This window comes from Canis lupus, chromosome 31, assembly GCF_048164855.1.
Source record: "Canis lupus baileyi chromosome 31, mCanLup2.hap1, whole genome shotgun sequence".
In the NCBI taxonomy this organism is placed as follows: Eukaryota; Metazoa; Chordata; class Mammalia; order Carnivora; family Canidae; genus Canis; species Canis lupus.
The window spans coordinates 38,607,597-38,623,403 of record NC_132868.1 but is presented as its reverse complement, the minus strand read 5'-3'; the positions used below and the strand labels follow the sequence as shown (position 1 = coordinate 38,623,403).

Sequence of the window (15,807 nt, the reverse complement as noted above, 5' to 3'; positions counted from 1 at the left end):
ACTCAGCATATACGTACGCAAGCTGCTCTAGTTCTTTAGTAGAATAAAATAGTGACAAATAGTACAACACATTCAACCAACCGTCACTGAATAATTGTAAGTTTTCTTTGCAGAAAGACTAATAGTTTATTTTTAAGAATGATTGTTGTGCATGTCATTACTTTATCTCATTCCCTGGGGTGTGGCATTTTTTAAGAAAATGTATTTCCCCAAAATTTTGTCTTGATTTAAAGGAGAAATGGTTCTTTGCTAAGACAACGTGTAATGTTCATTTTTCTCCCAAATGCCAGAAACTCTGGCTTTGTTTGTTTCCAAAGGCATCCTTTTTCACTATTTACTTCTGTTTGAAACCCCTGGTTTTACTGACCATTGAAGTCGGCGGGTGATGCTATTCCCGCACTTACTACCCGGCACAGCGGGCCCGGCGGTGAAGCGGGCTCGGCAGGCCTGCCTCGAGTTCCTAAAATAAGGGACCCTGAAACGGAAACCCCAAAGGAGGGAGGCTTTTATGTTCACTCGTTTCCATCTCTGCCAATTCCGTCCCAACACGGACCTGTCCAACGCCTTGTAATTTTAAATACCTCACCATTTTCCCAATTCCACAAAGCCTGGAAAAACAGCAGCAACCCTTGTCCAATCTGTTTATTTCTCCTAGGTTGGACGAATTGAGGACTTCCTATACCAATTAGAGGACAGTTTCTTAAAAACTAAAAAACTGAGAACTGCTCGAAGGCAAAAAACAAAACTGAAGCGGCTTCAGACAGTGCAGCCAAGCTAGTCCCTGGGGGCCGGGCTGCCACCCCGAGGTCCCAGAGGAAGGGGCAGTGGCCACCCGCAGCCTCAGGTGACAATCCAGGAGCAAAGGCCTCTGGCCCAAGGCCCAGGGCGCACGGCCCTGGGCTCCGTGTTACAAAGGGCTTGCACACTTCACTCATCTTGACTGGCAGCAATAAATGTTCTCAACAAGTTTGACTTGACTCCTGTTCAAATTTGACTTAACGTAGCTCAACAGCTCATAAAATAACCAGCGCTGCCTCTTTCACCTGCTTTGTTCTTTCAAACTCTACTAACCTTTACCAGGTTTCCCCAAGTCTGCTTATAATAGTCATGCATATTCATGCGTACCATCAAGAGTTATTCACACGCCGTGGATAGATAGGGACAAACAATAGACATGCAAATTTAAAAATTATACAACTCATAATATACTTTCTCAGCCCTTATGGAGATAAGTCATATGTGGTACAACCGATATGATAGTTGAGCTGTCTCATTAAAATCTCTATTTTTTCCCCTAAAATCTCTACCCTTTATATTCCCCTCTCCTTAAATGTACCACTCAACACAAACACACATATGTGACAAGGCCGTGAGTCAAAAGCCATCACTCAATACCTCTGCTGACACCAACAAGGGGATTTGAAGATAGGGTAAGAAGGAAGAACTCAGACACAGAGTAAAATAAACAGGAAATCAGATTTTTTTAAAAAAAAATAAAATCTGGGGGAAAATGGCCAGGATCTCAGAGAACACTGATAAAAACATGAAAAGGAAAAAAAGAGAATAAAATATTCAGTGCTGAAGTTTTCATTATACTGTAGGTTGTAAAGGCATCAATTAATAATTTAATCTTAAATATATATTAGATTTCTGTGCTCATAATTACACAAGGTATAAATATTTTTAAATTCTGAAATAAAATAGGACTTTGGTTTTCCCAGGGACCATCTTACCTTGATCAAAGTAGTCCCTTCTTTTCTACCCCACTCCAGAGAATTCCATCACGGCTATCGCCTTACCTCAAGCTAGTTGCTAATGTAATTGTAGGCATTTAAAGACCGTGGAGTTTAAGAAAACTCCTTTTCGATTTAAACTCACACTGGCGTGGCACCTCAGTTCTATCCTCATAAGTACTAGAAAACAATTTCTTTCTATAGCACCTTGGGTCTAGCCAAATGCGGGAGTCTAAGGTAAATGGCTCAGACTCCCTCTGACCTCCTCTGCTCTTATCACTTCTCACTATTGTTAGAATTTCCCATTAAAAAAAAAAAAAATCTTGGGACATCTGGGTGGCTCAGTGGCTGAGCATCTGCCTTCGGCTCAGGGTATGACCCCAGGGTCCTGGGATCGAGTCCCACATCAGGCTCCCCTCAGGGAGCCTGCTTCTCCCTCTGCCTGTGTCTTTGCCTCTCTCTCTCTCTCTCTGTCTCTCATGAATAAATCTTTTAAAAAAATTCTCATAACAAGCTTCTAGGAAACGAAGCTTGTTAGTTTTGCATTTTGACTTTAGTGTTAAAATTTTATTTTCCAAAAAGATTTCTATGTCCTGTAACTGTTTTTAGTGGAGATAGAATCTTAGCACTGTCTGTTTGTTTACTCAGATGTTTTTCTCTGGAAAATGTATTAATATTCAATAAGTGATCAATTGCTTTATCTTAGTTTTTTGAAGATTAAAATTCTCTCATTCCACAGTACCTGAAGATTATATTTGAAAATAATATAACTGCGATTACTAGATTACAGCTTCACTGCTTAATCACTTTCCCCACATCCAATGCTAAATGTCCATTGGTTATTTGGGCCGGTGCTTGGTTAGGTGCTTGGTTTGGCTGGCGCTTGGTTCGGGAAAGAAGTTCTAGTCAGTCTTAGGAAGGATGATATATAATGGAAATTCAAAGCTTTCAAAAGAAACTTCTGGAAAAAGAGAATCAATCTTCATAGTTTTCAATAAGGTATCAAGGTATCAAACCTTTAGAATTTTAACAGGTTCCACAGCATTGTCCATAGGAATGAATTTTGCTGGTGGTCTCCAGTTTCTACGTTAGTATCAAGAGCCTTGAATAGCAACAATGCAGCATAATTTACTGCACCTGGCCTCCAGCCCTTCTTTTTTTTTCTCTCTCTCTTTTGTTTTTGAAGAGGTGGAGTATGAGGCAGAGGGAGAGGGAGAAAGAGAATCTTAAGCAGGTTCCGCACCCACCGTGGAGCCGAAGTAGCTCTTGATCTCACAACCCTGAGATCATGACCTGAGTTGAAACCAAGAGTCAGATGCTTGACTGACTAAGCCACTCAGGCCCCATCCCTTCTTTCTTTTTAAGTTCTTTGCGGAGGAAGGACTTGTAAAGCAATATGGTATTAGTAAAAAACAATAGCAATAATAATAATAAAGAGAAAGCAAAGTTTACAAAGCACTTGCAAAATGCTTCTATTTCATTTCAGCCTCACCAGAATTTCATATATGCATTTCCTCCATTTTACAACTGGGGAAACCAAGGCCCAAAGAGGTTCATGTCTTGCTTGATTCCAAAGACTTGTTTTGTCCTCAGCTTGCTATTTGAAATGTGATTCATGGACCAGCAGTCTCAGCATCACCTGGGAATTTGTGAGAAATGCAGAATTTTAAGCTCCTCGCCAGATCAACTGAATCTGAATCTGTGTTTTTAAGAAGATCCCTGGGTAGGAGTGCCTTGGGTGGCTCAGTTGGTTAAGTGTCTGACTCTTGATTTCGGCTCAGGTCATGATCTCAGGGTGGTGAGATGAAGCCCTTGTTGGGCTCTGTGCCAAGCAGGGAGCCTCTTAAGATTCTCTCCCTCCCTCTCCCTCTGTTCCTCCCCCTACCCCCACATGCACATTTTCTCTCAAAAAAAAAAAAAAAAAGTCTCTATATGTTTTATATGCACATTAAAATCCAAGAATTGTTCCTTTACCCTATTGGAAGATATTTTCTTGTCACCTCAAAGTTAACCTGAAACAAGGATTTATTGATGTGGCTACTCTTAAGTTTTGGTTCAAATTAATATCTCCTAGTATGATCATTCCTTGCAGAGGTTTATGGACCAAAAGAACCAAAAATTGTATGTTCTATCTCTGACATTTTCTTGAAGGGATACTGGATTTTATTCTGTAACATTCCAAAGACATGAAGTGAAACAACAAAAAAAGACATACTATCCAAAAAGGAGAAGTGATATACATTTGATGATCAGATCAATTGAAATATTATTAATTGTATAGCTAGTCCACCCCCTAAATGCTTCAATAATCTCAGTTTCCTTTATCTCCCACTACTTGAGGAGCATCTGGATGAGGAGCAGAGCTCTGCTGGTCTCTAGTGCTAAGGGGCAACTTGTCTTTCAAAATGACTAAACAGATTCTTCCCAACTTGTCTATATTAAGATGATAAATTCCATCCATACAGTGTATTTGGAGGTTGCCATGGGGGTAAGAAATAGGTCAAGTACACAAGTCCCACACCCAAAGGAAGAATTCCAAAGGGGACTACCCATGATCATGTGAAAATCGTGTATGTTCTGATCCACATCTGCCTCGATGCCAGGCCCTTAATCATTCTCAGTCATTTCTGGACCATTCTTGAGGGCATTTTGGTGTCGTTTGTATATGTAGGGGTTCAGAATTTGTCACCCTAAAACATACCACATTGGCATATTATTTGAATAAAGAGACTTAAGAAACAGCCAGTGCAAGAAGAATATTCTAAACTTCCTCTGTGCCCCTGAAATCAGGAAACAAATCTCCCTGTACCAGGAGGATAGAAGACGTCCTTATCACCAGAGATAGGGAAGTTAGCTCCCCCGAATTGATAAACCTCGTTAATTCTTGACCATTTGCTACCCCAAGCCCAAACCCCTCTGGCTTGTCAATTCTACACAATCCTATTGTTTCTCGAGTCTAAGAAGTACAAAAGCTGCCCGCTCTGGTCAGTTCTTTGAGTCTCCTATCTTTGAGGGGCCTCTATTCGTGCATACATACATAATTAATTTTTTTTTCTCCCATTACTGTGTCTTTTTATACAGGGGGATCTTGGCCAGGAACATAGAATGGTAGAAGAAAATTATTTTTCTTCCCTTACAGATGTTTTCTCATCTTTTCAATTTCAAACCTATAGAGAAGTGGCAAGAATAGTAAAACATAGCTGATATGCTCTTCACATAGATTTCCCCAGTTATTAAAATTTTGACTCAAAAAAAAAAATAAAAATAAAAAATAAAATAAAATTTTGACTCACTTGCTTCCTCTCTGGCCCTTGTATCTCTCTCTCTCTCTCCCCGCCCCCACTCTCCTCTCTTTCTTGCTCTCTCTCATCAAGTAAAATCCATTAAAATACATTCATAGGGGATCCCTGAGTGGCCCAGTGGTAGTGCCTGCCTTTGGCCCTGGGCAGGATCCTGGGGTCCTAGGATCAAGTCCCACATCAGGCTCCCTACATGGAGCCTGCTTCTCCCTCTGCCTACGTCTCTGCCTCTCTCTCTCTCTCTGCCTCTCATAAATAAATAGATAGATAGATAAATGAAATTTTTTTAAAAACCACATTCCGTAGAAAAATCAAATTGTTTCTTCCAGTAAAATCACCTTGTCATGAAGACACTATGCTAATCCCCCACATTCAGGTCTTAATTTGTTCTCTGAATCGAATGGAGCCAAGTGACCACAGTTACTTAGACACTGCTAGGGGAAGAGGCTGTGGACAGCACACACCACAGTGTCCGTCTCCTCACCTCCAGACTTTCTATGGCGTTGCTCTGATGGTCACAGCGGCTTTCAGCAGGAGCAGGGTCCTTGAAGAAGGAAAAGCAAGTAGCAAAGGCCATTTGCTGGTAATTCATACTTTTGTATGTCTTTGACAGTCACAAGTCTTTATTCTTTGAGAACAGATCATGCAGTTTTTGAAAACAGCCAAAAATTACTCAGAACCCAAATTGGTGACACTCTTCTACGTCTAAATCATGGGCCTCTCTGAAGTAATGGCATGTACAGAAGCAACTACATTTAAATAAGTATAGCTTTCCAAGGTGACTCCTCTGAAGAGAACCACCTGCACCTTGGTATCGACATGCTAATACACCTGTTTAAAAAACCTGTCTTGTCAGGCACTAGTATAGGCTTCTGATAGAATAGAACACTGGATAAATTAAAAACCCATCTAGAAAGCAATCTGTCGATATGAGCTCTAAAAATATTTATAACCTTTACCCCAATAATTCCACTTTTAGGAAACTATACTGAAAGAATAATAAAATACATACTAAAAGATAGAAATTCAACGATATTCATCACAGGGTTATTTTAAGTAGAAAAATAAAATGAACTCAACCAAAATTTTTCAACATAGGTAATAGACTAAATGATTTATGACATTCTATCCAATGCTTCACCTAATAACATAAAAATTTTATAATGTTAAAAAAAAGCAAGATATAAAACTACATACAGCGCAATTATAACTAGGCTATAAAATACATACATATAAAAGACTAGAAAGAAATACAAAATATTTTAAGAATGGTTATCTTTAATGGAAGTAGTTATGGGTGATTTTATTATCTTTTCCTTAATATTATACAGTAAGTATATGTTTCTTGATAATAAGAAAAAAATCCTCAAAAAACTTATTATTCAATATTATTCTGCAGAGAAAGGCCAACTCCTATCAGCTTTTATTTGCCTGTTTACAAGAAAATAATCATATATTCTGATATTTGCATCACAGTCATTGCTGTTCCATAGACAGAGGCCTATGACAGCATTTTTTTTTTACAGAATTCTTTGTGGCATAAAATTTTTTATAACTACCCCTACCACACATCCCTTAGACGTACAGTTCAGAAGGTCACTGAAGTAACTACTACACAGCACCAATTCTGTCTCACCTGCCTGTATAAAGAACATGATACCACGTGGGGATTGTCCCTATTTACTTGCTTGTGTTCCTCCTCGTACTTGTCTTCTCCGAGTGTTTTGTGTCATTCTTTCCCTGCACGTGCAGAATGCCACCTCATAAAGTACGAGATGATCAGAGACCAAAGTCCCTTAAATCAAAATGTACTGAAAGTTGAAAGACCACTAGGAGAGCAAAGCTTTAATTTATAGTGGCCTGATTGATGGAGATGGTGTGATGGGGTCCAAGTTCAATCAGATATTTCACAAGTTGCCTGATCCACTCAGCAGTGCCCTAGGCTCCCGGACAGGGATACAAAGGACTCTGGTGCAGCCTTGATGAGCAGCAGATTGTCAGGACAGAATGGCCTAGAATGACACGTAGGGGCAGATTCCTATTTTTGATAAGTCATCAAAGGAAGAAAAAAAAAAATCAGAAAACAGGGCAGCCCAGGTGGCTCAGAGGTTTAGTGCCACCTTCGGTCCAGGGTGTGATCCTGGAGACCGTGGAGCCTGCTTCTCCCTTTGCCTCTCTCTCTCTCTCTGTCTCTCTCTCTGTGTCTCTCATGAATAAATAAATAAAATCTTTAAAAAAAAAAATCAGAAAACAGACCCAAAGAGCATCCCCAAAATTTATAAATGTAAGCATATCCTGCTTGTACCTTAGTGAAAAGAAACCAGAAACAGACTACATGAAATAATTAGAACTCAAAATCACTCTCCACACACATCATTTAATAAATGGCACGGGAGCATGAAAATTAACTCTTGCTTATGTTCTGTTGTTGTGATCTTCTATGAGTCCGAGGCAATGTGTGGGACAAACATGCATGAGTAATCAAGACTTCGACTTTCTTTTTAAGTAAGTGTATAGGGAAATAGGCAAATATTTCATGAGAAATGGGCAGACCGCATCCCTGATAGTGATAACAAGCCCGCCTTTTCTCTAAGCCTTGTACAATAGGTTTATAGATACGAAGAGCTATGCCAGGCCCTACTTTCTCGAAACCAGAAAGGGAGAATTGGTGTAGTGCAGCTATCAAAGGCGTAGCCCTAAGAACAGTACCTCTCATAGCGACCACTCGATTCAAGCTAACTGATGGTGGTGGTAATCATAACAAGGAAAACAAAATAGGCTTAGATTTTGGAAGATCTGTGTTCAAATTCTAGATCTTTTACAAAGGGAGATGATAAATCTTTCCATTCTTAATGAGATTTCAGGAAGGTGAAGTCATTGTCCTATTTAGGCCTTACTATAGAGCTGAGGCCAGAAATATTATCTTCTTCCACAGATGAGAAATCCAAGGTCCAGAAGGTGAGGTAATGTCCTTATTGACACAAAGGAGCAAAACTGGGGTTCGAACTTGGAGTTGGAACTTGATATATTGCTTCTTTGAGTTTTATTATTAGACTACTGTTAAGACCTTCTGGGTCCCAGGTAATGTTAACATTATACATACCTGGGATTGCCCAAAGCTGACCTGAGCAGCTTGCTCTGTATCCAATACAGTAGCTACTGGCCAAGTAGGACTACTGAGCCCCTGAAATGTACCTAGCACAACCAAAGAACTAATTCTAATTTAAACTTTATTTTTTTAAAAAAATTTTTTAAGTTAAATTTAAAAATTGGCACTTCATCCGGGTATTGAAAGTATTGAAGTATTTGAAATACTTCAAAGTATTTATTTGGAACAATTTGGGGATGAAAATCTACCTTTTAACTGTAAATTTTATGAAATCTAAATACAGATCAAACATTTCCAAAGAAAATTTAGTGTCCAAATTGAAAAATTCTATAAGTGTAAAACACACACCTGATGACTTCAAAGACTTAGTATTAAAAAAAATGTTAAATATCTCACTAATGATATTTTGGATATGGTGATTTAAAGAAAATATATTGGGCAGCCCGGATGGCTCAGCGGTTTAGCGCCACCTTGGGCCCAGGGTGTGATCTTGGGGTCCCAGGATCCAGTCCCACATTGGGCTCCCTGCATGAAGCCTGCTTCTCTCTCTGCCTGTGTCTCTGCCTCTATCTCTGTCTCTCATGAATAAATAAATAAAAATCTTAAAAAAAAAAAAAAAAAACAAGAAAAAACATATTGTTAAAATGCATTTCACATTTTTGTTTCCCAGAAGGGGAAGTCAGCGGGTGGGGGGTGGGAGGGTTGGGTAGGGTAACCAGGTGATGGGCATCAAGGAGGGCACACGATGAGATGAGCACTGGGTGTTGTATGTATGAGTACTGTATGTTGGCAAATTGAATTTAAATAAAGTTTAAAAAATTCTTTTAAAAAGTAAACACATTTTGGTTTCCTTTTTTTTACTGTTATTAGTAAAACACTCATACTTGTATATATGGTTTGCATCGTGTTTCTATTGATCAGCACCAGCCTGGATAATAAGTCAGCTGGAACTGATCGTTCTCCCCTCTTCCCAGCAGGACGGACTGCTCAGGAACCTGGCCATCCAATTCTGGCTGTAAGTGACCATGGACCCCAAGTCCCCACTTTGTTTTGTCAATTCTTCACAAATTTATTGTTTTTCTGTCTAACGGGTATAAAAGCTGTCCATGTTGGTCATTTCTTTGGTGCTCTCGTAGGCATAAAATTAAATCTGTCTCTGCTTAATCCATCTTATGTCGGTTGAATTATCGGACTAGTCAAAGAACCCAGAAGGGAAGAGGAAGAAAGTTTTCCTCCCCTGCACTTGCCCTGTAAGATGAGGGATCTGGGAGGAAGCAGGTCCTGCTCCTGGAAGGTTCAGCCCAGAAGGCACACCTTGCTGAACCTTGCTTAAAGTTCCCCTAATAAAGCCTTTGTAACCCAAAGGACTATAGAGTGGTGACCACGAAGGGACCTACCTTGCACAACAGGGGTTCCTGGGAATACCTGGAGAGAAAGATCTGGGGAAAGACTGACCTTCCTCCTATTAGGAAGGTAGATAGATACTCAAAGGACGCTTGTGATCTCATTGTAAATGTGACTCGTGTGTAATGAACACAGGAGAAGCCAAGGGCATACTGGTTACATTTGTGACCGGTGTCGGTCTCCTGAGTCACATTATCCCATAAAAACATAAGTGGCATTAAAGCAAAAATCCTGTACTAACACCCGATGCTGCATTTCAGCCAGAATAAAGCTGAAGCACGTCCGATCCACAGGCTCCAGGGAGTGTCCAGGGACTGTCCATCCAGTGGCCGGCAGGACAGGGGCTGATCGATGGGAAAGTCTCCCTCCGCTTAAATGCTACTGAAGCATCTACCGAGAGTATCCAACGATACGCCAGGACCTAGAATAGACACTAAGACCGACATGTGAAATAACATAAAAAGCATCAGCTTTCTCACTCTGTGACCCAGGTCTCGGGCTCCTCATCTGTGACACAGCGATAATGGTCCTCAAAAGGGTACTGAGGGCCTTAAGTCGGTCATGGGTCTTAACTACAAAGACGGGGGGTGATGTAGTGAAGACTGTAAATCCGGCACCCTCCTCTGAGAGCTAGAGGAGTGGGAAACAGTCCCTGCCCCGAAGGAGTTTCTAGAAGGAGGGCCTCGGCCGGCCCCGCGTGGGGCTGAACGCAGGATGGGAAGGGGCGGCAATGGGACTCAGAAGATGTGAGAAATTGAACTGATATAAAATGGTCCCAGAACAAAAAAGTAAGAATTCCCTCCTTAAAAATAAAATTGCTTTCAATTTGATTTCTTGTCATTTGCCTTGCCTGTAAGTGTTCCACATGGAAAAACCAATTATTTGAGGAATTTAATGAGTTGTGTCCCAAATAATCACAATTTTAAACGAACTATGTTTGTGTTTCACCAGAATTCTACATTTTTGTGAAATGGATACACGCCTTCCCCCTTATACTTTACAACTCAGTGTGTGGGGTGTTGTTTTTAATCTCAAAATCTCAAATGCCCCCCCCCCCCACTCCCTCGTCTCCTTTCTGCCCTCTTTCTGTTATTACTCCTGACGGGCCCACCCTCCGGCTTGTCCTCACTCCAGTCCCTCTTCCGCGTCGTGGCCAGAGCACCCCTCCGGATGGATCCCACAGGGGCTGCGCTGCTCTCTCCGCCGACAGCAGCTCCCCGTTTCTCCAGGGGAGCCCCGGCCACTTGGGAGGCCCTGGGACCGCAGCACCTGTCCTGATTGCCGGGCTGGCCCACCTCTGGGACCCGCTGGGCACCTGCCCCTGGCCATCTCTGCCCGCCTTGCCCTGCTCCCGCTGGGCCACGGGCCCTTCCCTTCTCTCTACTCGGCCTTCCAGGCCTCAGCCCCAAATGCTGCTCGCACCTTAGAACCTTCATCCACTCACCCCTCCCTCCTCGACTCCGGGAAGACTCTAGCACACTTCCTGGCATTTACAGAGCGTCTCTTTCACAGCCCGAGCTCAACTCTGGCCACATCACCTCCTATGAGACCGAATCGCATGCAACGTTATTTTTCTCCGTTACATTACTCTTGGAGGAAAGGACATCCTTTTTTGGTCCCTAGGTACCATCTTCAAAAATCAGGGCAGCTAGTCCGTGGTCCTTTAAAGTGTCCAGGACGGAGTGAATTCCTCCAAAAATAGTTCTAGAAAAGAAGAAAATTAGGGGCCAGAAAAGAGAAGGGGGGTGGTGTTTGGCAGTTGAGTTCAGAATTTAAGGCCCTTGGTTCTCAGCCTAGTTCCTAGAGCTGGAGTTGCTGCGCTGTGATCAAGGACAACCCACATTGTTTCTGTGAATGTCACTCACCCCATCTGCAAAGTAGAAATAATAATAATAGATCTTACCTCCCTGGCACTGTTATGGGAGTAGATGAATTGCAAGAGTGGCCGTAAAATTCCACTTTTGAACTGTGTCCAAGGTCATTTTGTTTTTAAAAAAATGTATTTTTCAGAAAACTGGAAATTTGCTCTAAAATTTTTATGGAAAAAAATATTCTCTTTTGTTGAATAACGATAGGAGATAAAACATGCCACAGTTCCAACTCATCCCCCTTTATTAATGAATTAAGCCACATCAAAATACCATAAAAAGGGGATAAGAGGCTCCTAAGAAGCATTCAAATTTTTATCCGTCATTTTCCTTCCATAAAATGAGCATTTCTATTAAAATGATATTACATAAAAATGGAATTTTAATGTGTGGAGATTCTTTAAAATCACAAGACCACCTGGTAAAAGGCAGGCTTACCACTACTTTTCCCTCCGCAGAAATCAGGAATGACAGGAATCAAAAATGATTGAAATTAGAAAATGCAAAACCAGAAGAATAGCCACAAAATCAATGCGTTCCCCGAATGTGGGAGTGTCAGGACACCCAACTTAAGGGTGCCATGGTGAAGGGTATTGGGCTCTTGCTCAGCAGTGACCGTGGGAAGTAAGAGGTTCTGCATGGCTTGTAAAAGCACACGGGGTGGGGGTGTGCGGGCTGTGCGGGGAAGGCCCAGCTGCAGGGAAGGAGGCGACCTCAGCCTGGACACGGTTCCTGGCTCACAGCTCCCACAAGCCCGGGAATTTCCTAAGCTCCAAAGGAGATAAAGGTGTCACTTGCTATGTTAAGGAGGTGACTTTCGCAGAGCACCTAAGGATGGAGGCTGGTGGCCCAGGGAGGCAAGTCTGGGATCTGAGGGTTGGAACTTACAGTCCCACCCCCTGCCCGGTGGGGGGGATGGGAAGGCCTACAAGTGGAATCAATGGCCAACGGCCAATCGTGTAATCAGCCGTGCCTAGGTAATAAAGTCTCCCGAAAATCCAAAAGGATGGGATTCAGAGAGCTTCCAGGCTGAGAAGCACCTGGAGATGTGGGGAGAGTGGTGTTCCTAAAGAAGGCATGGCAGGCAGCTCTGTGCCCTTTGGCCCAGGCCTTGCCAGACACGTGTCCTCTGTCTGGCTGTTCCCGAATCCTGTCCCTTTATAATGAACCAGTAACTCAAGAATTAAAATATTTCTCTGAGATCTAGCCTCTCTAGCAACTTAATCACCCCTGAGAGGGGGTCTTGAGACCCGATGATTTACAGTCAGTTGGTTAGAAGTGCAGGTAACAAACCTGAGCTGGGGGCCGACGTCTGGAGGGCGGGGAGGAGGGCAGTGTTGTAGGACTGGCCCCTCGACCCGGAGGATCTGATCCTATCCCTGGGGAGGTAGTGTCAGAACTGACTTCCCCTGTAAGACATCCAGCCCCTTTTGAGAGCACTGTTTGTTGTGAGGAATCCCCGTGCGTGAGGACACACACACACACACACACACACACACACACACCCTGGAACTGGTCTCCAAACACCATTTTAACGGGTGAAAAGCTGGTCCTAGTTTCCAAAGCAATTTCACACACTTCAGCTCTTTTGATCTTCAACACAGCCCCTTGCAGTAGGTAGAGTAGTTATTCCCCGGATGAGAAAACCAAAGAGAACCAAGGTCACCCTCCTAGAAAGAGGCACATGGAAGACAAAGGACCCTGGTCTTCTGGGTCCCAACCAACTGCATATCTCAGCTTCCATTTTCAGTTGCATAATGATCTTAAGAACTTTCAATTCTGCCCCCACCCCACCCCCCAAAAAAGAGCAAAACCCTTGGCAAGTGCTCCGACACTTTCCCAGGGCCCCTTGGAAGAGTAGGTGCTGTGTTTTCATCACCTGGGGGAGAAGAGACCACGAGGAGCTGCTTCTCTCCCCCGAGGCCTTGGCAGCCGGCTCCCACCGCAGATGGGCGGGGGCGGGGGGGCCAGGGGGCCACGCTCCAAGCGGGGATTAAACATCCAAATCGGAAGGAGAACAGCTGTAGCCCCTTTACGTTACAGTTTTAAAATTCTGAGCGTGTAAAGAACTATAAAAATCACAAGTAGGCCCTGGCTCATAACAGATGAATAAGGGATTTATAATCTTTAAACTGCAAGGAGAATGGCTTGCATTTGTACCATTTCCTATTTTGATTACAATCATTGTCCTGAGAGCAGATTCATGTTGTGCCTTTTCTGATTCTTTTTGCAATCCATCACAGGGAGACATCGGAATGGTAATGCTGCTGTACATTCTTTGAAAGACAATAAAAGCCTATGTAACTTCAGACTTTCCCGTTTGTTTGTTTTTTTTTTCTTTTTCTTCTGCTTCTTCTTTTTTTTGATTGTCATAATTTGATTGGACAGTCATTTCCCATTGTGGCCCGTTAGCTACCTCATTAACCCGGAAAGGTGAGATGGTCTGGACAATTAACTCCCAGAATATTAAAAAGGTTAACACAAAAAGCCTGCTGCCTAGTGCTTTTCATAAACTAGCTCGAGTATTAAATTCTGATACCTTGTTCCAGGTTCCCAGCCTCTACTCATAAGAAATGGCACAAAGCAAGGCTCTTCCCGAATTGTTTTAAAATGGCATTCCTCTCCTAATGCTTTCTGGGCCGATGTAGTTTATATGTCAATAAACCTTGGGGAAATTTCTAGGCCTCCCTGCCCTACAGGGCCCTGCTGCCGCAGAATGCCCCTTATTCCTAAGTGGGGACTTTTTCCAGCTCGATCTGTTTTTCTTTGTACTAATGGAACTTGCAAAAAGTTGCTAAGGACCTGTGTAACAACCAGCATTTTCTGTTATTCTAGAAATTCACCATTCACAAAAAGCAGTGTGAAGATAGCGAAGCTCCTCTGCAGAGAAACAAATGCAAAAGCCCTAGAACCGGGTGGTGCCGAGCTCGGGGCTCTAGCCCGGCTACTAGCTGCCACGGCGGGAAGTGGAGCCAGCGCGGTGAGCACCTGCCTGTGCTACTGTGCCGTCTACCTGGCCATCTGGAAAACTACTGCTGCACCAACGCAAGAAAAATGTAAAAAGGAAGCCTTGGGTGAGGTGACATTTTTCAGGTGTTATTCAAATCCTACAGCTGGGTAAATGCAAGGATGACGGGAAAATCCAGTACTTTCTAAATTTAAAAGGGAACATTCACTTTCTCTTCTCTGTGTTTTTTTTTTTTTTTTTTTTTTTTATTTATTTATTTATTTATTTATTTATTTATTTATTTATTTATTTATTTTCACTCTCGGCCCAGCTTGATGGCCGGGCCTTTTATAGCATAGGAAACATATGGAGCATAAGACACTGGCAGCAGGCCCGCAGCTGACCTGGGTTTATGGAAGTGCACTCCTAGCCTCATCTCTTGGGTTCCAACTGCCCCCGGGGTGGCCTTACCCGCAGGTGGCTTAGGGTGAATACCTGGCCTGGCCTGGCCAGGAGCTGAAACCCTGGGCTCTGCCCCAGGAAGGGTTGGGCAGTCTCAGGAAGGCCGACTGGTACTCACAGGCCTCTCCTGGTTGTTATGCTAATCGTGGTCATCATATAAATGCAAATGAATGCACCCCCTGGCTCCTGATCTGCATGTAGATTTGTCGGAGCTTGGTTGGGACCCCCCCTCTCCCCCCCGTGGGTGGCTCACTTTGGGAACCCATCAGAGCCCTTGTCACACAGCAAGTCAAGTCAGCTGGCAGCATGGCAGGGCCGGGCCCGGGCCCCCACCGCCCTCGGGGGACAGAAACCCACGCAGGCCAGCTACAGGGCCTGTTTGCTCCTCACGCCTGTAACTTGGGTGCTGGGGGAGCCTCGAGCTGGCCGGAGGTGACTGAGCTGTACTGAGGGATGGGAGGTCACCCCAGAGGAGGACGCAGGGGGGCACGGCTGAGGCCCGAGAAGGCGCCCCCAGAGAATGCGGCCCTGCCTGCGCACCCTGTAGCCAAGTCCAGGAAATCCGCCTCCCTTGCGTCCTCTCCCCCTTCCCTAAAGTCCGTGACAACGGCACCTTCCAGGGCAGAGGGTTTGCAGCGACGTTCCTCTGGTTACAAACAGAGATGAGGTTTAGTTGCAGGAGTCACAAGGGTCACAAGGGTCACCCTGTGAAGGAACCGGCTGCAGGACAGACCGTGCCTCCAGGAGCCGGTTACTGCCCCAGCAAGAAAGTGTGGGTCGGGGACCATGTTTTCTAAAGACAAAACGAAAACACGTGGTCCCATAACAGGACAGTATCCTGAAGAGCCCCCAAGAGGGAAGGGTGTCCCAACTCTTTGTCTGAGCAGGACCTGTTCTCCATACCAGTGCTGCCCACTAAGAATATAATGGGAGTCACACATATGTGGGCCACATATGCAATTAAAAAACAATTCTATAGTCACAT

The 15,807-nt window shown here is 43.5% G+C and overlaps 1 protein-coding gene across 10 annotated transcripts in view; it reads left to right on the top strand.

The window, feature by feature from the left end:
- Nucleotides 1–14,593, top strand: part of SPATA16 (spermatogenesis associated 16) — a 236,083-nt gene extending 221,490 nt beyond the window's left edge. For 2 of the 10 annotated variants that reach the window (XM_072808102.1, XM_072808100.1), the window contains exons 11-12: nucleotides 9,116–9,156; nucleotides 14,249–14,593. In XM_072808102.1, coding sequence (XP_072664203.1) covers nucleotides 9,116–9,156; nucleotides 14,249–14,534 — 327 coding nt within the window. In that variant the 3' untranslated portion in view covers nucleotides 14,535–14,593. Of the gene's footprint in view, nucleotides 1–655; nucleotides 8,780–9,115; nucleotides 9,291–9,805; nucleotides 10,376–14,248 lie in introns of those variants that run through there. The other 8 variants (XM_072808101.1, XM_072808105.1, XM_072808107.1 and 5 more) reach the window with 8 other exon arrangements.
- Nucleotides 14,594–15,807: the final 1,214 nt, after the last annotated feature.